The 25,754-nt window shown below is 34.8% G+C and overlaps 1 protein-coding gene across 12 annotated transcripts in view; it reads left to right on the forward strand.

The window, feature by feature from the left end:
• LOC128891842 (ankyrin repeat and fibronectin type-III domain-containing protein 1) overlaps positions 1-25,754 on the forward strand; it is a 201,110-nt gene that overhangs the window by 155,985 nt on the left and 19,371 nt on the right. For 7 of the 12 annotated variants that reach the window (XM_054151698.1, XM_054151697.1, XM_054151700.1 and 4 more), the window contains 2 exons: positions 20,491-20,628; positions 21,380-21,458. In XM_054151698.1, coding sequence (XP_054007673.1) covers positions 20,491-20,628; positions 21,380-21,458 — 217 coding nt within the window. Of the gene's footprint in view, positions 1-16,280; positions 17,855-20,490; positions 20,629-21,379; positions 21,459-25,754 lie in introns of all 12 variants that reach the window. The other 5 variants (XR_008460929.1, XM_054151694.1, XM_054151695.1 and 2 more) reach the window with 2 other exon arrangements.

Raw genomic sequence — 25,754 nt, forward strand, 5'->3', positions numbered from 1 at the left:
AACATCGAATACTGTTAATGTATATACTGTCTACACGGAAATACTGTTAGTGTAGGTTTGGGATAGTTATTGGTGTGGGCAGCAAAAATTAATGTTCCTCCACAGAAAAAAAAAGGTTGGAAATGATGTATTCACCGAGATCGGTGGGAAAAAGCACTTTTTGAACGTTTTCAATGTTTTACTCCTGGGTGGAGGGGGAGAGTTAATGGTCAAGATGACCACCATTGTAATCGCCAGATCAAGGGCTACCTATGATAAAAAAAATCAGCACGTTCGAAGGATACCTCACTTTCTTAAACTCAACCCTTATACTACTCGGTGGCAATTACAAAATGTGATGCTATTACTATCGAGTCTAATGATCGAGTGTTAACTCGCGACAGTCAGAAACAAGTGTCCCCATCCGAGAGGGTTTCGTACCCTCCGCGGCTTGGTAATTTTCCCTGGCATGCCCTTGTCTCTGGGCCCGCACGCTAGACGAGGGAAGGGGTGGCTCAGAAGCTCGGATAGGGAGCACGTAGGGGCCAGCTGACCGTTCGGCTTCCAAGTCGAAGGGCCCTTTGTTAGCCAGGTTTATGACAAGTTCTTGAAATGCTGGTCGAACGGTTCTTCGAGGCAGTGCTTGTTGTAGTAATATCTTTATTTCATTATCATCTCGATATAGAAAGGGTTAGCGCCACCTATTCATACGACACTTAACCCCTTGTGCAGTACGCTGAAACTCGGAAAAAGCTGTGCCAAACCCTTGCGCCCGAATGCTCGCACTAAATTCAACAACGAGCCTGACTCGTGATTTTTAAGTTTAGCCTAAAATTTTCATCGCGAGTCACGCTAGCAAAAATAGTGCAGAGGGTTATCCTCATTACATTACCCTTATTGGCCATAAACATTTTAACAGTACAATTAAAAAAGAAGTAGTGAAAATGACATTCTTGAATAAGCTCGAAGACAACAATTTTACGAGTGTTCTAAAAGGGCCAATAATTCTATCAGCTCTCCTATGTTTGCTACAGTTCTGACGGTTCAATTTTTAACCCTTTGCACTCGAGGCCTTTTTTTCTGGTATCTACCAGCAACTCGAGATGCTTTCTCAGCATTTTATTGCCACGAATGCTAAGATTATATTGACTTCGAAAATGAGATCTCTAATTTGAGATTTGAGAATCAGGCCACCTTTGCCACAACGAGAATCATTTTATTGGCACTTCGAGTTCCAAAGAAATTAAACCTAAAGAAAACCTAGTGGTTGACTGAGAGTCGTCTCTCGAGTGCAAAGGGTTAATACAGTGTCTAAGAGCTTGAAACCGCTATATTACGAATAGAAGCACCCAAAACTGAACTCTTCGACGAATTAATTCACATTCAGTTTTAATTACATCACAAATAAGTTATAAAACGTTTGTTAGGTACGCTTAACGATACTATTTGTCTATGACAATAATAATGTTAATTTCTGCCTATTGAGAACGGATGCAATCGATGAAAGGAAAATAGTATTGTTGATGCTAATGACATTTCAAGCAAGTTCTCTTGAAATTCAATTGTTGGAAAGCAAGTTTTGCAAGTTTGCAGAGACTTCGCAATCGCGTTATGGCAGAAATGGTTGTTACCAGACAAGAACAGCTCCTTCTCCTTCTTGGAAAACACGATGAGCACTATCTCGACTTCAACGGTTGACTTGGTCTCGATGGTATTTGAACGGTAGTGAACGGTCGCACGTGCGTCCTTGCGAGGTAAACCGCCATGCATGGAAGGTTGCATAACCATAAGTAGATCGTTCATGGACGCTTTCCTTGCGAATTTCAGTCATTCTCTTTCCTCAGGATTATCGACGTTTCGTTCTACGAAGCTCGATTCATTTCTGTCTTCGATTTTCTTCGAATTCACCGAAGTCACATTTTCTTATTTCTTCGTTCAAATTCAAGAGACGGATACGAACGTGATAATAATTATACTGAAATGACACTAAGTAAATAAAAATAATTTGATATTTTTAAAATGATTTACTTCTCTATATTTCTATTTCTAGTATATTTCATGTTTACCTTCATGGTTGTCAAGTTGCTGTCAAGTTGTTGTTCTTCGTCCTTGGTTTTTTTTTTTTTGAGTTATTCTATGGTACCCTTCTTTTAAATTATTTATTTTCACATAAAAAAATGAAGTTTTCTTTTTTAAAGTTTCTTTAAAGATTATTACTGAACATTATACTTTTTCAATTCCTGTAAATCGATATAAATCTATCGATTTGAAAACCGAAAACTAGTCACAGCCACTAGAATATTAATTAAGAAAATAGAAAAGGATAATAGCGAGCAATATGGTATCACACTGTTTCAAGAAAATTCTTTTATGGAGAAGGATGCTTCTCTCGAGTAAAAAGCGTAGATGTTGGTGGACTGTTGAGTAGGTTTTTATTAGGCGGGTATAAAGTATCCTCGTACATAAGAAAAAGGCTTGGATAATTGGAATTTTGTAATCTTCATACGAAACCGTCGAGAGGAAAGAAGTTTTCTTGCAGGCAGCATGCTGTTCTCTTTCTTCGCAGTTTTCCTTGTATTGTAACGCTATGGTATACGAATTCATTGAGTACGCTTCTTGAACAGGTTCAAAGCACTTCGTGAGCGGAAGAAGGCGATAGACAGTGTCAGAGACTCTGGAAGGAAGTAGATTGTAGTTTATCGCCTACAGAGTCGTGATAAGGACAACGCCTCAAAGGGGTACATTATAGTCTGCTCCAGGCTCCCCCTGAATTCTAATTATTCTGTTATACCCAACGAGACTGCCTCTTTATGCGTTTTAAAATACAGCGAGTGTAGAATGTATTCGTACACCGATCAATTTTCCAAAAAACTTTTGTGTGAAATTGTTGTTTCTTAATTTCTTTTTTTATAATCAAAGATATTTTACATATTCTCGGAAGTCTCTATGATAGATATAGTCCAAACAACATTTACTAGTTAATATAATTTGTGAAATTAACAAAAAAATGCGAAAACTGGGTAAAAGTATAGAAGCAATAAGTATTTGTACGATTCTGATGACGAACCATTTATAATAGAGTTTGTAACGTAAACACATTAGTTCATTGCTCCGTGCGAATTAGAAAACATCAAATTTCCAGTAAAGTACTTTTAAAAAGTGGCTCTAACAGAGGAATGGAAGAAGATCCCACTTCGAATAACTAATAATTTAGTTAATTTAATGCTTAGAAGAGTTACAATAACGATAAAATCAAAAGGAAATCCCACGAAGGAAATATTATATACTAATAAATTAATGTAAATTCCTTTTTTGTTTTTAACGAAGTTTTAAAAATGAAACAGTTGTGCGAATACTTATTACTTCAATATTTCTATCGATTAATTATTTTTTTCTTGTTAATTTCGCAATTTATATAAACAGCTATGTTTTTTGTAATCTATCTATTCTAGAGATTTCCGAGAATATGTAGAATATCATTGTTTATCAAAAATAAGTTAATAAATTACAATTTTACATAGTTTTTTTGGAAACTGATCGGTGTACGAATATTTTCTACTCCCACTGTACTTGCGAAAATCGTCGATGGAAACGTGTAAAATATTGCAAAAACTAAAGCTAAATGCTACCTATGAAATTTGTATCGAATATATACAGAGTGTTTCAATCGAAATGAGCCGCACATTGAGTCTAACGTTTATTACGTTTTCAGCCCCTGCTTTCAATCTTCCCTTATCACCCTTAAATTATTTTTCTAAAAATTATATACAATTAATGTAGAAAACGCAATTGAGAGAATTTTTTGGGAGGGAAAATAGATTACAGGGTGTGGTAATAGATGAAACAATTGAAATAAACGTGGGAATAATTACACTATGACAAATGTATACGCATTAATTGATCAATTAAATAGGAAAATATTAAGATTCTTCGATCTTTACGACTGTAGGTGAAAATAATTAATAGTTATTACTAGACTGCGGATGTTTATGCAAAATAAAATCTTTGCGAACGTGACTAAAAAAAATTGAACCTAAATAGGAATCTATTTTATTCTGCGAATATTATAACGTGAAGTTTACTTTCAATCTTTTTTATATCCTTACATATTGTTTGCATTTTGTAGCTTCTTGCACATTCAAATTTCCTATAAATGCATAAAGATTCGCAGTCTAGTTATTACGAACTTCTTATTGAAAGTTAAGTCACTCCTCTCATTCTTTAACTGGAGTACGATTAGAATTACGAATATGAACGAATTTGGCTTGAAATTCTCGTCTATGTAATTTCGTTCTTTTAAGTCCAAATGGCTTGAAAACCGTGTGATTCAAGTACCATGAAACTCGAGGGTTGCTCGTGTAATAGAAATTCTAATATGCCATTCCTGAATAATTCAGAATAATGCTGAATAATTCCTTTTTCAACCATAAATTGCAGACATTTCCCGACTAGTTCCATAACGCAGAATCTTGCAGCGAGCCAATAGTTTTCTACTCTGTGCGCGTTGTAACCTTTTCTCAGCGATTCATAACTGTGCACGGTTCAGAGCCCGCAGCAGCGACGCGTTCGTCATGGAACAACGATATATTAACAATGCTGGGGAACGGTAACTCCGCGCGGTGGAAACGGATATTTTTGTTTGTCGAAGAGATAACAGGGGCCAGCTTCATAAAAACGAAGTAAATAACGAGCATCGGCAAATGGCCAGAGACACTGTAATTGCTATTTGTCTGGACGACTCTTTTTCCAGGTTACGGTTCAACTTTCTTCGTTAAATTGAATCTTTACCGTTTCCGTAATCAACCGAGAAGACGACTACGATGTCGTTTAACTTTTTACACCGAAGTCGTAGTCTTATTGTTTTTGCAATTAAATCGAAACACTTCTTCGCGTGTTGCGGAAATTATACGATTGTTTCCGTAAACGACGCTCGATAAACGTTCATTAGGATCGAACGTTTATAATTTTACTGCAAACTTGATGCATTTATGAGATACGGAGCATATATTAACCTTTTGACTGCATGTATTGTTGTATTGTTGTGTGTATGTATTATATGTATTGTTGTACGCAGTACAATGGGTTCAGAGAAATGTATATATTATACTTGTTAAATTAATTTTTTAAAAGTATCGGCTTATAGGCGATGATAAGACGGAACTTTTTTTTTATTTACAGTTTGTTCATAGGACGGTTAGTTTCGAAAATAAAAATTGAAAGTTTAGAAGTTCGTTGCAACAATTGAATTTCAGGATAAAGGTCTTTTGAGTTTTCAATTTTTATCACTGAAACTAAACGTCGTATGAATAAACTGTAAATACGAAAACATTTCGTTTTGTCATTCTCTATAAGGTGATATCTTTTTTTTAATTCGATTGCTCGACTGTTGTTGTTGTTTCTCTCAATCGTAACGCATAGCAAACCTGTGGAAATAAATATTTCATAAATTACTGATTTTACTGAATAATAATTTTACAAAGAATAATTTTAATTTCATAATACTGATTGTGATTTTTATTGAACACATGATACATTAAAGGTAGTTTATCTGTTACTCGAAATTTGTACAGTAATGTCTTGAGGGAAGATATGGCTTATAAAAAATAGTGAATACAAAAGACTCAATTTACAGTCCATGCCACACTTTTGGAGTATATATAGTGTTTCGTTAAAAGCGGAATGGCTAAATATTTCATGAGGGAATGAAGCTTTCAAAAACATATTTCAAAATAATATTTATATATACTTCAATTGATATAACGAATTTCGAATAACGAATGAATAATAAACATTTAGTTTATTATTTATTGAATAAAAATCATGATTTTAATTTTGAATATAAAAATATCCTTTACTATATACACATAATTAATACAAACATTATCGAAACTCAAATTATATTTGTGCCATACACGATGAAGCTGCCTATTATGTTTCATGTTTATTTATTATTCGAAGGGTTAAATTAAATCGCGTTATTAATTAATTCTATCTTGTATTTGACGAATAACGGATAACTATATACATTCGACAAAAAATGGACAAAGATATTGATTCGAAATGAATTTATTCACTGATGAAGAAAACTTGGTTACTTACTTTGAATAAATTACGGTTCGTCACAAATGAATATCACTTATTCGTCGAATAAATTTATTTCGTATAAGTATGCAAGTATAAGTATAACGCACTTAAAAATGTTACTTTTTATTCAATGTTTGAAATTCTTACTTAGATAAAAATTTCGTTCACCACTGTCTGCAGTAGAGATGAGGTTAATCATGCCCGTTAGTCGAGATTCAGTTTTTCAATTCGCATTTGCGCAGAGAAAACACAGTGAAGCTTGGATACTTGTTTATTAAGTATGCCCTCGTTTCTTTCTCGACACTCTTCTTTTACGTCGTTTGCCCAGCTAGTAACGATCAGTGATGATTCTTGATCATTTTCTCTTCGAACCGGAATTATTCCAGTTCTAGAGCAACCTTTCTTCAGGTTTTTCCCGAAGGGCGCACATCGCACAGCAAACTTTATTCGTCTTTTCTAGCAAGGAAACACAGCAATTTTCTCTAATAGAGGACTCCTCGTGCGATTCGAGTCGTATCTCTTGCCTCGTTGAAAGTGGAAGAAAATAAAATAACAAGGCCCTTCGTATAATTTCACCTTTTGAATAAGTGCAACGATGCAGTTGCAGTGTAAAGTTGCACACCTGCTGCAATTTTATTTAACCCGAATACAGGAAACCTCAACTAATCATTCACGTGTGATCCATAATCTCGCCGATCCAACGTTATTGAATGTTAATTGAATCAATGTTTATTCAAATTTAATGCTTTAATACTGTTCGAAAAGATTTTTAATGCGGAATATTTGAACGAATTTCAATTTTTTAAAGAGAATTTGTTAATTTGTATTTGTAACTGTGAAATAAGTGTAGATAAATAGTACTACTAGACTACTTTGATTATTTATGTAGATTTCTCTTTTCATTTCATTTGATAACATACAATATTTGCTAATATTAATAATATATCAATATTTGACAATTTCCTTGACAGTAAAATTTATGTAATTCAAACGAGAACTAACTTTATTTAAATGCGTAAAGAAAATACACTACGAATACATAAGAAAATATCAGTGCAGAAAATATTAGGATGGTGCATATGAAATGTCTTCAGTGTTTCAATCACCCGGGCCAATAACATCCATTTTAGTCTACTCTGTCATCAATTGAATCGAATCATATTACAGAGGAAGAAATATACTGTGAGTCATACATATTAAAATACTAATGATGTTTAGAATAGAAATACTATAATAGAATAGAAATACTAGGACCTTATTATCAACGATTATGGTTACTTGGAATATTTGCGTAATTTTTTTTGTATGAGTGAAGATGAAACTCGTGAAAATTGCTTGAAACAAAAAGTTAGCTTTTAAAAAAGCTTATGTGAATATTACAGTAATTCAACGCTGACTTGGAAAATTCAAAGCTGGTGATTCTTTATTAGAAAATTATCTTATTCGTCGTCGTTTTCTACCCTCTGATTGTGTAATTAATGCAGAAACTTGTTGCAATGAAACAGAAGAAATGCATTCATAATTAACAAAAACACAGAATTATTTGAAAATTATTTTAATTAAATGTACAACGTTTTATTAAAAATATTTTTATATAGTTAGAGTTTCATTTGTATAAACTACATTTCATATGGACCAACTTAATACAAGATTTATTGTACAAAAGAAATTCTTCTATCTTGCTTCATTTACTTCGTAAGTTTTATTAGTTTACAAGCAAAAGTACGATACAAAAAATGATTTGATGTTCGACAAGTACTTAAATAACACTTAATTACTTAAAAAGTATCTTGGATAATGTGATGTCATAAAATTATTTGATAATTTCATTGATTCTAACGATAAAAAAAAAAGACACAACTTTTCACACAGATTTGGACGTTTTCTGAGCGAAGGACTTGTTCTTTTATTTGTTTTTATTTCCAACGAACGAAGAGATACGACCTCGTCTGATGGACACACCCTGTATAATCCACTTTCGTTAGCTCTCTTAATGGCTGCGGCCAAGTTCTGCGAACGTTACTCGAGGAAGTAGTAAAAGTTCTAATTCCATTCGACCCCGGAAGAAAGTAATATCTTCGGATTGCCGTCGACCCGATGCATCAGAAACTAGAAACGCGAAGTTCCTTTCTATCGACTGGAAAAATCAGTTTCTGAGCCACTGTCGATCGCTACCCAGTCTTTCACGAAATTTTCCAGTCTACCTAGATGTATGTACTTCTTTTTGTTTCGAAATACTCGTACGAAGTTCTAATCTAACCTTTTTAGAGTTCACACCTACTTGTAAAGTTAGAATAATCATGTTATATAAACAACAAATCTCAGAAACGATAGACCCTTGGACCTATGTTTACTAAAGCTTTTTTACTCGGTACAGTGTGCCCTATGCACCATATTAATATTGAATGCTTTTTTTTTTGAACACCCTGTATATCTTATTTGTTTAATTTGATATAGAGGATTCTAATATGTTTTTCAAATTTTGTTTATTACGCTTCTAGAATATTTTCTAACCGATCATAAAACCTCTTGAGCATTGAAATTCGTGGGTACACGTTGAACTTGATCTCATCCCCGAGTTTATATATAATAATACACCCTCATCGTTAAAGCTGGAAAATCTAGACACGGAATGCCGTCGATACGATCTCTCACGGCAACAATCGTGAGACACTAATCGTGGATAGAATGAGAATGGGGAAACGGAGGCTTTGTTAGCGGTTATTAGCACAATGGGCGTTAAAGCAGGACGCGGTCGTTTGCATCCTTTGCTTTTCTTTTGTTCCCAGCATTCGTCCTCTTTCCATCGAGCGAGAAATTATCGCTGTGGTTGTTAGACACGACGATGAAGTGAGAGGAAAAGATTTGAAAGGATGATATTAATAATTGAACAATTCGCAGGATAAACAATCGTAATTGGAAAGAGTAAAAGTTTCAATGTTTGGAAAACAAACTTTCCTAACCGTTTCTCGGTATACACGGTTCGAAAATTAATCATTTAAAAGAGTTTCTAGGTCTGCCCACACATTTTATGAAAGTAAAAGTTTTGAAAGTAATATTTACTTGAATTCAATTGACAGTGAAACTTATTATCGTAGTCTGGGCTTTCCTGTAATGTTACTTGTGTAAAAATGAGTACGTATTCTTAGCAATTTACAAACCGTATTGGAAATAATTATAGGGTTAGTAACAAATGATAAAAAAATATTTCAAAATTGTTTTCTATGAATTAAATTGTGATAAACTAGAAGAAATAAAAAAAAAAAAACACTACCTTCAAATTTAAGAAAGAAAAGAAAGTTTGTTGGAAAATGTAAAAAGACTTGAAAAGAATGTAGACATTTAATTGGACTTTGATCGTGCTTTCATTGAAAAAATGTGGAATCAATTGTTCGTTATTAAAGCTAAAATTTTTTGGCTCTTAATTTCTTTTGAATTTGCTCTTCTGCACACTCTTCTGCTATTATGCTGCCGTCTGATTGCTTCCCCTAAGTTTTAACATCTTTAAAATCTCAATTTCGATTTGGAATGGGCTATAATCGTTTCTCCTCTGGAATCTTCAATTAAAAGTTGGGTGTTTGAGGATAAAACGAAGGGAGCCGAGTCGAACAAAGGCGACGTTGCTATTACTTTCATTTTAACCATAGAAATTAGTAGCTGATCTTGATGAATATTTAAAATCGTTTGCCCGAGCGTTAAAATTCCGCAATTAGAGTGATTAAATGGAGCGATAAAAATATTAAAATGTATAATTAAGATAATCATTAGTCTATAATGCCATGCCGACTTTCAGAGTTAATTACTCAACAACAGTTTACGTAAACTTCATATACAGGTAGTGTTTTGTAAAGGTTTTTATATCTGCTACAAACTTATCCAATAAAAAATATAGAGTTCCATTTAATAATTTATACGTGAACTTCATTATGCTCTTCCAGGTCATTTAAAGGTCAAATAATTATCATCACTATACGTATCCCATGATACCATACAACATTTGTTTGGCACATTTTTTTATATTTCTAATAGTTTAGCAAATAATTACTGTGTATACTAATAAGCCCGACCTACTGTATGTGTTACGTATCTACAACTGGCCTGGCCAGATTCGCCTTATTCAATATCATGTATAACCTCAAGTTATAACGTATAATATCCCAATTTCTGTTTTCTTCATATATATATATATATATATATATATATATATATATATATATATATAATTGTTATTATAACTTTATAACGAAGCATTTTTTACCAATGTTTCTACAACACTTTTCTCATCCTTCCTCTAAAGAAAATATTACTATATCTTGGTTTACTTTGGGAGCACCTTATACATAGTAATACAATTAATAGATAGAGGAAGTAGACTATTCCTTGATTCTCTGGCTACTTAAGTAATAATAGAGTCGCATTAGTCGTAGTTCAGGGACGATTAGGTGTTATTAAGGGTTGATGGACTAATAAACAGGGGTGGAAGGGAGAAAGGACGGAAGCCCTTTTTAAAACCAATGCTGGTCGATGTTCGTTCAAGTTCAGGATTGTAGGACGTTCAAGACTGTAGTAGTTTAATATGATCATGGCAGTATTAATGAAATCTTTGTTTAAGTCATTCACTGGCAGGCAATTTTAATGCGTTTTGCCTTGGGCGTCAAGATTTAATACAGACGTGTTATACAGATTATTATTTTGATAATTAAAGGTGATATTAAATTTGCTGGTAATAAATTTTCAAAGAGCAGAAAAATATCACCAGTTCGATACTTGTAATTTTTCTTTAACGTATTTAATGACACTTTCATTTCTTACTTTCAAACTACGTGATCACATTTCTGTATAACTTGACCATCTGTGCACGCATGTTCGTGTTTGCAGAGTCTTGAACCTGTCAGACTATCTGATCGTTGATGTATTTATAATATCGTTTGCCTCGCCTGGTGTTAAACTTGCTCTCACTTCTACTCGTTTTTGTAATTATCCAACCATCCACACTTCTACGTATTTTTTAGATTAGTCATACATGTTCCAGCTTTTCGCTTGCGCGCCTCTGTTAGATGCGATAACGTCTATATGTTAATAACGATTGTCGATAACGATTCCGTTGTATTATTCATTCTTCCAGCGTATATATTTCCAAAATACTCAAGCTTTGGAAAAGCTTTTTGGTTAGCAGGACGCTCTGCTAATTTGGAGCAGTAGTGCATAAAGTAGAGCTATAAACAAATGAATATAATGGAAATGTTTTTTAAATGTGTCTTAACAAGGTAATAAGAGCGCAATTATTAAAGGAATGTGACGTATTCTTTTATATCTTAACTGAAAATTCGGACATTTGGTAAACTTGTAACTCAGAATTAAAAGTACTCATCACAATTTTATATTATTCTTAGAAATGGACCATGACTGTTTCATTCATTCTGAAATTCGAGACCTAAGTTAATTGTTTTCATTAAATTTCGGAGTATTTTTATTATCTTCCTATGTAGTATGAATTAGAATTGGAAAAAGACAAGGTGACGTAAATAGCTTGGAAAAGCATTATATAAACAGTTTGTATTCGAAACTCAAGACTAATTTAATTCAATAATGTTTATTGCTCAATGTTAACCTGAACATACTTTCGCAATCTCAAGAAGTGTGTAGCCTAATGGAAGACTAGATGCCTTAATAAACGTTTTTATTTGCGTATGTATTTAAAAATAAGTTTGAAATTATGTTAAATCGGAATTGAATTGGCATGCAAAAAATATGCGGCTTTACTTTATTTGGCCCATTAGCGAAGAAGGTTGTGCACCACTGATTTAGAGCACTGTTCGGTTCAGCGAATTTTTTAAATGAATTCCGACCTAAGAACTCCTTCCAAACCAAAAGCAGTTGTGTTGGTAAGAACGTCTTGCAAAGACACTATTTCGAGCAACTTTCAATGCCTCTTTCGCGAGCCCACAGAACCACTTACTCCGCTTTCTTCTCTCTTTGTCACTCTCGCGGCCAAGCCACCAGATTTCCAGGTCTCTCCAGATTTCATTCAGCGTTTGCGCAAACATTGCGACTGCATTTCTCGATGCACGAATGCTTCCTTTTAAAGTTATCAGAGCAATATTCTAGAAGCTTTTCTTATCACCAAACGAGTACTTGAACAACGATTGCGAAAATTTACCTAGGAATAAATAGTTGACATATTTTTAGATCAAGAAAAGAAAAAGTGGAAGTTGAAAGTTCCTAGACACCGTTAGACAAACGTTTACTAGTCCGCAAAATTTAGAACTCTGGGCTAGACAAAGATCCTGTAATAATTCCTAAATACGATTAAATTCAAATTTAATTTTCTGTGAAGGCAAAGTTTGTATAAACAAGTGGAAGTTGAAGATTGTAGACACTGTTAGACAAAAGTTTATTAGTCTGCAAAACTTAAAGCTCGAGGCTTGACCAAGATCTTGTAGTAATTCCTAAATACGATTAAATTCAAATTTACTTTTTTGTAAAGGGATAATTTGTATAAGCAAATTTGTTTTTTTTTCAATCTATTTCTTTACTTTCTTGATGGTCTCAAAATCCATTTCGATTTCCTAAAAAATATTAATACATATAATTTGTCTTGCATATTACTGTAAACAAAAAAAATACATATATATATACATGTCGAATTGAGTAACCTCCTTTTCGAAGTCGGTTAAAAATGTATCTAATTTCTTGTGTACGATTTTTATTAACAGCTAGGTTTCCTGCGTAATGTCAAATTTCATTTAATTTACTAAACATTACTACAATTTGTGTAATATTTCTGTAACGCTTTAAATAAAGAAACATTGGAGTATATATTGATGCGGTGCTTTTCGTCGTTAACGATTTGAATGTATTATAAAAAGAAATCGTTCGAATCGCTAGATATACGATTTTAAATGCCAGTCAGTGTACGAATTTTAGAATAGACGTGATTTTTTCGTCGATCAGCGTCGCAACGCCTTCGATCTTGGCGATCCAGCTGGTCGACCACGGACGTTAGCAATAAATTTGATTGAGCTAACAAATTGTCACGCTCGTCTCGAGGAGGAAGAGGCGACGTTCAGGCCACTTCTTCGTAATGGGCAATTGTGACCGGCGCGCTGGAATCGTCGTAGCGTCGTGCGTCCTAAGTAAATAATAAAATCGTTTCACTCTGGCTAACCAGTCCCCCGCGTGGCCGCTATCAATTCGGAGCTTTTGTTTCTCGCGATCATGCTCAGAGCTCGATTCATCGTCGACGTCGAACGAAGCTCCCGTGAGGCCACTCTCGGTGATTAATCACGTGCTTTTCGAGGAACGCAATCGTTTCGTGTCGTTCCTGTTTGATTTCGTGTTTCTATAAAATAGAGAAAGATCCGAGGATCTGAACTCCTGTTTCAAGTGAAACACCCTGTATAAATCGTGTACCATGAATCTCAAACGATTAATTGTATCGCGCAAGTAGATTCTCTAATCGCAGTAATTGAAAAGACTCTTCATCGTTGTTACTTATCAGTTTCGTTACGTTTTACCATTTCCTTTTGTTTTTTACAAGTACCAAAACTGATGGAAATCAAATGTTCCATTTGAAAATTAAATTTATATTCAATACTCGTAGTCGTAATAATGTTCGTAGTGTAATAATTTTCTACGCTAAATAATGCCTCCAATAGTTAAGGAAAATCTTCGTTATCCTTGCTTATCACTTTCATAGCGTATTACCATTTACGTACCATCTTCGAATCTGATGGAATTTTAACATGCGATTTTTCAATTGAATTAATATTTAGTGATTGTAACCGTCTGATAATTTTCTGCGATGTACGATACACCCAATAGTTGAGAAAGTTCTTCGTAGACCTCGCTTATCATCTTCACGGCGTGTTGCCATTTTGAAAGCTGATGGAATTTTAATGTCATTTTCAGTGGAATTAATGTTCAATGATAGTTTTCCAAGCTAAGTAATATTTCCGATAGCTGAGGAAGATCTTTGCTATCCTTACTTATCATCCTCATAGTTTGTTACTATTTACCACTTTGAAATCTGATGGAATTTTTTTTTTCGCATCAACGTCTAGGTTATTAGCGACCACGTTTGGCAAAACGACTAATTGTTTATGTAGTAAACTCATATTTCGACCAGTATATTGTGTCTATCCAACGCTTTCACAAATTTATAGATCTCGCTTATTGTTTAGTACTATATCTAAAGACTTTGGGATATGGAGATTTCTTCTGTCTTCCTCCAGTTCATTGTATCCCTCAATTAAGCGTTGCACGACGAGGGTCCTGTTGCAATGGTTGCATTGTGGTGGTTCCGATTTTGTAATTCAATATTTATGTGTCAGGTTAGTGTGTCCGATCCTTAATCTCTGATGGAATTTTTAGTTAGATTAATATTCAACGATTGTAACCGTGTGGTAATTTTCTGCTTACTTATATACTTGGTGCTTATCGCCTCCATTCACTGTTACCATTTTATTTATCGATTCTTTTGTAATCAATTATTTTGTAAATAAATTAATACTTAATATTCATATGCCTGTTACAATTTCGTGCGCTAAATGGCGCTACGATAAATAATTTAGAAATGGTAAATTAATGGTGCCTCGGGCTGCCATATCATTCAGTATTCACGATCGTGTAGTAATTTCTTACACTATGTGATGCTTCCATTACTGGATGTGGACTTCTTTATCGTCCTTACCGATCACCCCTATCACACGTTACCGTATACTTACCATTCCCGTTTTTCATCGTCTGTACTAATCAGCTTGATTTAGTATTACCATTTGTTCATAAACTCAACGAATATCTATTATGCCAGATTGCAGTTGGATTAATACTCATTGTTAAATAAATCTTCAGTGTTCGTAGTCGTGTAACAATTTCACTAATTGTAATGCCTCCATTAATTCAGGTACTTTTTCATATAATACAAATCTGATATGCCGTTATTCAAATAGACTAACATCCGGTGTTTGTAATCATTTTCGTGTAATAATTTTCAATCCCAGAAAATGCATCAAGTTCACCTTAATGACTTTCTGACATCCTCATGTTTGTCACGTGTTACCATTTATTTACCTGTCCCAAGTCTAATAAAAATCGAATATGTCTAATATGTCTTATATGTAGTCGTGTAAGAATTTTCTGCACTTGATCATTTAGACATGGTAAATAAATATAGATCCTGCGATACCGAATCATTATTCACGGTCTTCTATTAGTCTTCACTGCTAAGTAATGGTTTCATTAACGGACGAGCTTCTTCTTCGTCCATCTTCGCCGTATGTTACCATTTATTTACCATCTTCAAATCTGATGGTATTTTAATCATTTTTCAATTGGATTAATATTCAGTGGCTGTAACTATCTAAGAATTTTCTGCGCTATCATAATATCCACGGTAGTTGAGTAAGTTGTAAATCTTCTTTACCGATTGCAATGTTATTTGTCTACCTCAACTGCACCGAATGCGTAATATATACGTTTCCAAATGTATTAATATTCAGTCATTGTAACCGTTTAATAATTTTTTGTGCTAAACAAGCCTCTTGTAATGCTGACTTCCAACGTTCTTCATATAATACAAATCTGATATGCCATTATTCAAATAGACTAACATCTGGCGTTTGTAATCATTTTCGTGTAATAATTTTCAACGTCAGAAAATGTATCGAGTCGTTGGACGTCGTTCTCTTTAGACGTTCCTAACTTCGTTAATTTAACGAATTCATCAAAATCTTTTGGCAGATATATTTTTACAGGTCTACTATTTGAGAAAATGCAAAAAAAAAAGAAGAATTGATATTTTGAAAGTTCTATAATAGAATACCCTCTTAATGTCACGCTATTCTTTTCTTTTGAAAAGTGTCGTTTCTGGTCGTTTCTCATCTTGATTTATGAAAGCGTGAAACTGTCCTTGTCACCATTTCTAACTACGTCGTAAAGAGCACTATTAACCTTGATGGGAACCGGAGGATATCGTTTTTAAGTGTTTATTTCCTCTTCTAATCGGACCCGGTATTCATACCAGTTCTCGAAGGGAATCGCTGAAGGCCTCGATCATTTTATGTATTCCCCGAGAGTCGGTGCATAAAATTTCACGCGACATATTTCTCTCCTCTGTAACGCTACCAACCGCCTCGAAAAGGAGTCGTCGTGTTTTCACGAAGGAAGGACTGTCGATAACTTGTCCAATTCGTCTACAAATGTTCGTAATTTTTCAGCTTTACGGAACCAAAGAAGTGCCTGAAGGGACCTCCGGAGGACCAATTCGAAGTCTTTCTTTGCCAAAGAGACGGAGAGATAATATATTTGTATATACAATTAAAGACAATTTTATTAACCGAGCTTTGGATGATCCACGAGACTTTGAATCGATCGCCTTAAAATTCAGTATATGGATTCTGAATTGAACCTCCGAGGATTCTAGAACTCGTGTGATCATTAAATCGAATTTTAACTGTCTAAGATAAGAAGAGATCTATAATCGGGGCCGCTAAATAAGAATTTAAATAAAATCAAGATTCTGTAACGTGTGCGATAATCGAACCGAAAGCTCCAAAAATCGGAGTTCTTTGGCCACTTGTGATCATTCAGGATTCGTCGAGCGAGAAAATTAGCAGAAACCGAAAGTTTCTCCAGATGAAATTTCGGAAATCGTCGAGGTCCAGCCCGAAGATGGAATTACTCTCGAGGCGATCGTCCAACGACAGGATGTCGACCCTGAAAAGGTCGAGGTCCTTCCGGGCGTCGTTGAAGCTAATGTCGAAGCTGCGAAGTCGCGCCACCTTGCATCTAAACACTGGCTTCGATTTATCCCCTAATGCCACGCGCGATCAGCGTTCCGGCAACCGTGGGAGCGAGCTTCCGCAGGTGGAGGAGTCCTCGAGTCCTGTAACGAGCACGGAGAATCACAATCCTTCGAGGGACGAGAAGGTGGTCGAGGACCGGAACGAGTCGCTGAACGAGCTGGAGTCTCGTGGAATCAGTAAGGAGCTGAAGAACAAGTTGTGTCTGACCGACAGGATAATGAGGAAGAACCGCAAGGACCCGGAGAAACCTTCGAAGAAAACCGACGGCCTGTCGTCCGCTCACGTTTTTCGTTGGAGGAGCGACGAGACGGGGTCCTGCGAGAAGAAAAATGCTTCGACTAGTCAGGTGTCCTACGAGAATCCTACTTTCTGTCTGGACAGCTCCTTGGATTCTTCCGTCGCGAGTTTCCTGTTCGAGGCGGAGGACTCCGATCGCGAGTCGAACGAGAAGGAGCCCAAGGACGAATCCTCTTTGGGGAAATCCTGTCAGGAGCCTGGATTGACCGTGGTGGTAGATTCTCAAGGACCACGTGACCGGAAAATGGAGTTCCGTTGCGTTCACAGCAGCGAGGTATTCGAGACGGAAACTGAGTGCAATAGAAACACCTCTTGTTCGTTGATCGTCGGAACCAAGGCGAGGAGCCTGTCCGTGAACGACGTGGTTCTGCAGGACGAGGAAAGGGCAGCGAGTTTGCACTCGTTCGTCTACGACGAGTCTGCTTTAGAGCGTCCGAATGTTCCGGCGGTGGAGCTGGTGTTGAAAGGGCAGAAGTCGGCCGAATTGGTTAGGAGAACGTCCGTTTGCTCATCGAAGTCCTGCAGGCTCAGGACGGTAGACAATATCGCGAGTTTCTGGACGAACGCACGCGGCGGAAGCTTTCGCAACAAAGTGTCCGTCGGAAGGAAGAAGTCCATCAAGGATTCGAGGGACACCGAGTCCATCGTTGGACAGAACAGGGTCCTCGTCACGACCACTTCCGGATCAAGTACGAGCCATCAAGTTTTTATTCGTCGAGAAAAGTTTGGTAGTGTGGAAAGACGAAGACCCATGCCAATGCTGTCCACATCGCAGCCAATTTATCGCTAGAACTACCCGGATCAATCCATATCTGTTAAACATATTATTAGGCTCGCCTTTTCATTCAAGTTTCACATTCCGCCTATTGTTAAATGTTTTTTGCATAATGTTTTAAATAATTAGAAACAGGATGTTTCGTTCTACCGGAATCTACGTTTTGTTTTTTAATTCGAATTAGTTTATGATAACCCTTTGACCGCGAGACGATTTTTGCTGGAAATTGTGCGGGACATACTACTGCCAGGGTCGCGCCTGTAGTTTAAGCGCCCGGTCAAAGTAGATGAAATTTTAAAATTCGTCAAATGTATTTTTTAAAAGTATCTTCTCGTTGAGAACGACAAGACGAGTTGTTTTTTTTTTTCGAGTAGCATTGCAAGTAATAAGCTATTTCGTGATAAATTCATTTTTATTTAAATGAAGTATTAGGTGTACAAATAAGTTCGGTGGCTTTTTGTCATATATTCGATGTTTATTTATAAGAAAAAGGAATACACGTTATGTTTCAAAGTAATCACCATTACTTTCTACACACTTCTTCTATTTTTCGGCTAGTTGGCGAATTCCGTTTCTATAAAATAATGGTGGTTTTGATTCAATAAACTCATTACTGCTTTTTTCGACTTCTTCGAAAGATTTGAAATGAGAATCAACTTAGTGGTGTTGTAGCGACCGAAAAAGATGGTAGTCTGAGGGGACCATATCTGGAGAATATGCCGCATGAATGGGAATCATTTTTGTAGCCTCAGCAGCATTTCTCTTCGACTCAAATGCAAAGAGAAAACAATGTCTAATGTGCTCTTTCTGAAACGCCATGATGCGAAGTATTGTTTTCCGAGGTTATATACCAATTAGGTTAAAGTTATATAGTGAATTTAGTAGCGTGAAGCTTATACCTTAAGGGGCTTGGAACATCAAAAAATGAAAAAAAAATCACTTTTTCTTTTATTATTCTTTTTTTTTTTTTTTTTATTAAAATTTAAGCGATTCTGAACAATTCTACGCAAAAAAAATTTTTTTATCACTTCTAGTGCTTCAAATTCAATGTTCTTTGCGTAGAATTGTTCAGATTCGCTTAAATTTTAATTAAAAAAAATTAAAAAGTGATTTTTTTTTCATTTTTTGATGTTCCAAGCCCCTTAAGACACCGATCGGCGAGAAAAAAAATTTCAATTTGAAAGGTAATTACAGCTGAATATATGTAAAGGCACCGAACTTATTTGTACATCTAATAATAATAATAAATTAGTCGAAAACGTAACATAAAATTTTGCGATATGAGGTTCCGTTTTCGTAAAAATCGATCTTGAAATTTGATTGCGACACAAATACGACTTCGAAATTTCGTTTCTTTTTAAATCTTTGCATTAATATTTGTTGTATATGAATATACTACTCGAAAACAGTAATACTCTATTGTAAATAGCGTTTGTTTTCCTATAATTAACTATTCTTCGTTTTATAAATAATTGTACGTATGAACGCGTATGAATAGGGAAGCGACGCAGGAACCGTAAAGTTGAGATTAAGCAGTCAAGTGCGTACTTGACCTACATATCCTCAAAATCGATTTTCTCGACGACAAAACTGTGGACAAATAAAATTTATTCCCCGCTTTCGATTACTTTTCTACATAAAATCACTTGCTTTTCGATGTTTAGTCATTGCGTGACACTATATACATTTAATTTATTTTTCATAATATTGGTAATAATCGTCTCGGTATTTTACACGGTGCGGTAAAATTCGTGAATCGATAGGAAATAGAGCGATCCTGTACGTAAAAATAATTGGAAAATGTAAAGAAATATTTCTAAAGAAATCAATTATGAAAATTGATGTTGCACATGTGCGATTGAATACGACCTGGCTAATGTGTCCGACCATTACTCTCTACTTCTACTTGCACTGGTGCTTATAAACGTTAACGGTGGTACGGTATTCCTTCCATCTTTTTTGCTGTTTTCTAATCAGCACAATTGTAACAACAGATAATACTGTTCATTATTATCGGTATTATTATTGGTATGCCATTGTTCATTCCATTAAATCAATATATTCTTATTTTTACTCTTTTTATTCAAAAATACAAATCGATACGTGAATTGCTGGTTGACTCTAGATAACAACTTAGGTAATTCCGAAAAATTTAGCGAAAAATTCTGATCGTAAAACCCATACGAAGTCTTTATTCGTCGTAGAAAATACGCATCCAGATAAAACATGTTTCAATTAAAAGAAACTCGAAGGGCGAAAGCATGTTGCTATTTATCAGGGCAACGTTTAATCGCCGAAACGATCAACAAATTCATTTAAACGCGACAATGGTTTTTACTTTCTCTCCGCTCCCTACAATTAATCATTGCCATTCTTTTTCTGCGTGACTTTTGGCAATCAGCGCAGAAGTCAAAATAATTCTCGTGTTCTTTCACTTTCTCTGGTTTTCCGTTGCTTTTAATTTATCATTTTATTTTTTGCGCGTCACTCCACTGCGCGTTATTCCCATTGTTATCCTTTATTCAGTTCCCTTTGTTTATGTTCAAACAGAGTTGTACTCTTTGCAAGGGATGGAGTTCCTGGAGGGATTCGGGAAGAAAAAGCAGCAGCCACATCAGCAAACAAACAACATAGCATCGGTGCACATCAATCCCTTGTCGGCACAGTCCCTCAACATACACCTGCATGGTAGTTTATTTATTGATTTATTATTTATTTTCTTTCTCATTATCTCCTAATTTACTCAATTAACCTCGATGTACAAACTTCGTGTCCAGGCTGATCGTCGTTTATTTTTTAACTTCGATATTAATCATCCATTTTTTTTTTGGCGTAACTTCATTTTTATCGAGTAAACAAACTTTATTTTTACTGCTTTATTTTTATGTTTAATATGCTCGAATCGCGATTCATCGTTGCGAGTATTTCGAACGTTATTTTTTCAAAGGTATTTTAAATTTCATCTATTTTCAATAAAAAAAAAAAGTGATATTTTTTAACAACATTGTATCGTTACGTGAATTTTATTTTTACAATTACGTATATTATTGACACTTTTATTTCGTTGTAATTCAACCACTGCTTACCTTATTAATCGTTTCGGTTATATTTTCTATGTGTTCGTAGCGTAAAAGATACCATTATGCTTACTGCGACTGCAAAATTTTACTTAAATTATAATTTATTTCTTGTACCATCGAGTTACGATTTCGTATTATTGATTACTACTTGTACTCCTTGACTGTAACTCTGGAACGTTTCATTATACGAGATGAAAAATGAAAAAGCTTGAAAAAGTGTTATGACTTACAGATTCATCGATAATCGATACCCCAACGAGAACTGCTTTTCAATCTTTCCAGTACTGTTAATCGATTCGAAGAGAAAACCGATCATATTGCGCATGTAATATAGTTCTTCCTTTTTCTCTATCTTTCAGCCCTCTTCGCAGCCGTGGAGCATGGCCATTTGGACAAAGCCAGAACTATTTTGGAATCGACTGACGTAGACGTGAACAGGTGAGGTTATTAAACATTTCTACTAAAAGATCCTTTTATAAAATATATACACCTTTCGAATTTCCTAAATAACTTAACATTTCAAGATTTTATATGCATTCGAATGGCATGAATGATCTTCGAATATTTATTTATTCATGTCTCCAAACGGAACCGATGAATTAGTGATACTTTATAACGCAGCCATAATAATTTATCGATACATGGAATTATGAACTCTACGATGATGTTACAAATTTATAAACTGACTATTTACCTACAATCCTTCGATTTAACGGCAAGAATTAGTCGAGCTCGCTCTCACAGTTAGTATAAGAAGTATTCGTACAGCGACCAATTTAAAATAAATGGTTCCTGTACGAATACTTATTACACCGACTGTATGCTTGAAACTGAAGCTTCTTTTTTTTTTTGTCATATAATTAAAAATGATCCGATTTAGATCATATTTAGACTTTTCTATGAGAAATGCTCGCGCAATCCATTTACAATATTTTCATGAAAATATATTGAACAATACAAAAATTCTTATTTTCGTTTCTGGTTGTTCAATGACTGATTATTGTTTATTCATCTACCAGCCAATTTAGCCGATTGGGGTGGCTCGCGATAATTAAAAATAAACAGAAATCCATTGTTCCATCAATGGATTGCTATGTATAGTCCTTTCCAAACATAAATATTTTAAAGTAAAAATGTATAAGACAGAAAGATTACGCTGTATAAATGAAACATAAAATTAAAATGAAATTTCGATATTGAATTTAAAAAAGCAAATTCAATTGTACTTATAATAAAGAATTTAACTGCTACATACTAAAAATTATATTCGAATTATATTTCGATCTTTAAAGTGCTGAAATATTCTAGTACAGAAGAATTCGTAAATCCTAATATTATCCCAATCAGTTTCCATTCAGGGATCAAAAAAAATTGTAACATTTTTTCAATGGATAAAGCAATTAGAATAAAACTTTTATAGTAGAAGTTTTCACAAATAAATTGTTGTAGTTCGATTCAAAATTACAAGAAATGAAAATTTTCGTGTAACGAGAACATGCATTTTCCTTATCGATAACATTTGAATGAAACTTTTTCTTATAAAAGTTCCGAAATAACTTTGCTCTTAAACCTTCTATTTCAAAAGTTCTAAAATATCTGTAACAAACGGGAAAGTTTTTAAATAAGTTCTTGAGCTGAAAGCGTGTTTCATAAAAGAGTACCATAAGTACAGGTATTCTTTTTAAGAGCAGGGAGAAGTTTGTATAAAGTTTTTCCTTTTTTTTTTTCAATAAAATTTGTTAATAATCGTTTTCCATCTCGTGTGAATAAAACAGGTAACTACTTTCGTGACGAAACGTTCCAATACTCAAGTGAAAGATGTAACATTGCATATTATAAAAATTACGCGGCGTCACGGCCTGATTTCGAACGCGATGTAGGTTAATTGCAATTATAAATTAATTGCCCCGGCCGTTACAGAAGACGAGCCAATTATCGTAGGATCGAACGACACGAGTCACAACACAAGACTAACGGAATTCTTTGAGAGTTCATCGATTCAAACTTTTTAGAAATACTCACGTAACGTAATCGTACCATTAATCGCAACTACGCTAATTTTTTTCTGATTCCTTTTTTTTTTATTGATAAATATGTCTCACTATTAAACGAGAACGAAATTGAATTCTCAGCCACATAAAGTAAACGTCGAATGGGTCGAATGCAACGGGCAAGCTCTTGAAATGTCATATCGCGCCGTTTGATGTTTATTTTTCATCAAAGGTTCGTATTTACCACAGCAGAATCAACTCTAACTTCGATTTCATAAAATCTTTTTACGCCACGATAATTCCGCTGTTTTCAATCGAAAATCAATGCGTGGTTATCGGCAGCGATGGGATCGACTAACTCTCATTTAGTGTGGCGTAGCTGAGTTTGTTGAGCCCTTAGACAAGAAATCATTAAGTTCCCTGGTTTCGTTAAAGTAATTTTTAATTACGAAACGGACAGTAAATAAAAGAAGTTTTCTTTGCATTTTTATATAGTAATATTTATGTTCGATTAGATGCACTATAAAAAAAAAGTCCAGTAATTTTAATTTTTATAAATATGTGTATATTTATATGTCCTTTATGATTTGACAAGTACCAACCACATGAAGATAATTATTATCGTACAATTCGTCAAGTACAATTTCGCTAATATGTAAAATAATACTATACTTGATGATTTTACTATACTTGATGGTTTTTTTCATTAACGTAATCATTGATATTATCTTTTGAAGAAGTGTATTCTTTATCTTATTTCGATTATTGTTTCTTTTTATCGATTTGCAAATTTCTGAAAAACGCAACTAACAAAAATGTAAGAAAGAAGTCAATTTTTGTACTTGAAATATAATCCAAGTGTCACATTGATATCACCGGACGGCAAAGCGTTAACCCTTTGCACTCGAAAGGTGACTCTCAGTCACCATTAGCTTTCACGGAGCAAATCTACAATACTCAAAGTTTTTAGGTTCAATAAAATAATAATAAAAATAAAAATAAAATGTGATTACTTCGTCGGTGAGGTAAAGGTGACATGATTCTCAAATCTCGATAGCTTAGCATTTGTGGCAGTAGACTGCTAAGAAAGCGTCTCGAGTTGCTGGTAGATACTTAAAAAAAAGGCCTCGAGTGCAAAGGGTTAACAGCAGAACAGTAAGCGACACGAGGTTATAGGACGACCTAGCAGTTATATAGCGAGTATGGGGCACACTCCTTTCCTAGTGTAATGCAAGGATTAATTCAACGGTCGATGCAGCAGTAGCTCTGGAAACGAAACGTATCGTTCCGTACGTGTCTTGTCGCGTTACACATTGTAATCCTATCGATCCGTGACAGAAGGGTCGTTAGATAGGTAGCAATTCCCAGCGATAATTCGATTCCGTCGTCTGGATGGACGGAGCTTTACCGTAGATATTTCAGTACGCGCAATCCCTGAGCTTCGATCAGACCTTTAATTCGCTTAAACCGTTGGTTTCTTGCGTCCAGCGTTCGAGCGTGACTCGTCGGCAATTGGTTTTATATTTGAATAGGTTACACGAAGGCTATTGCAAAATGAAACCTGGACTGGCTGCTAATGAAAGGCAAAAACAGAGAAAAAAAGTTTTATTACATAAGGTCACCCCAACGGTAGGTGGTTATCCCTATTAGTGTGCCATTAAGCGAACCGTGCTCACTCGTCTACCAAATAGTGAATTACGTGGTTTTGAGTTCACCTGATCAGAGTCAATATCGACTTGTCCACCTTTTCTTTAGGTTAAGAAGGTATCCTGAATTAGGAGGTCTAAAAAAAGCGGTTTTTCGTGATTTTTTTTTAGGATGGAAAAAAATAATTAATTCTATCGAACTTTTTATCCCGTTTTCATACATATTTGAGTAGTCTGTACAAATTTTGTCAACAAGAAATATTTAAATTGAGTCGACTGCGACACACATTTGTAGAGCAGCTCACAATTAAAACCTCTTTAGAGTCTAAAGAGTTAATTTATCTAAAAAAAAAAGAGGCTACAGTGAAATGATCATAACAAGTTAAAAAACAAACTTTTTACGCTGAACAGTTTTATTTACTTTCTTTGCTGCTTTAATATGGTAACAACACGATAACAGTTCCCGAAAACATCGAACGTATGAAGTATCGAACACAAATACCGGTTTCTCTCAAACTCGTAGCAACGTCGCGACGGGGGAGAAAAGTTCGAATAAGTTTGAAAGTTCCACAGCGAGACGCGAATTTTCCAGAGAAAAGTATTCTCGCAGGAACTTCGTGCAAATTAAACGTTCATCGCGACTAGAGGTTACTCTTTGGACTTTCTCGTTTCCTAAAAGTTGCTGTCCGAGCAGCTAGGCGTTAGGAAAAAAATTCGCTTAAAGTTTTCGTCGAGGCGAAATTGCATAAGATTACGAACATAATTATATAATTACAATAGTCACATAATGTAGTGCATCTCAAAAACTACTAATATTTTTCAGCAAAATTTTTTTTAATCGACGATAGGTTAGCAAATGTAACAATTTAGCTGATTCACGCATCCCCTAAATACCTTGCAAATACATAAGAAAATATTCCTGCACAATTTGAGCCTTCAATTTTGGCATTGGCACACGTGCCCCAAACCTTCGAAAAGTTTCAATGGAAAATACATGGAATTTTGTCAATCGCTTACTTCTTTTTCTTTAATGCCAATAAAAATTGATGTAACAATTTGAAATTTCCCAGAGTTATTATTGATAATAATAGGAAGAA

Source organism: Hylaeus anthracinus, unplaced genomic scaffold, assembly GCF_026225885.1.
Source record: "Hylaeus anthracinus isolate JK02 unplaced genomic scaffold, UHH_iyHylAnth1.0_haploid 12002, whole genome shotgun sequence".
Classification (NCBI taxonomy): Eukaryota; Metazoa; Arthropoda; class Insecta; order Hymenoptera; family Colletidae; genus Hylaeus; species Hylaeus anthracinus.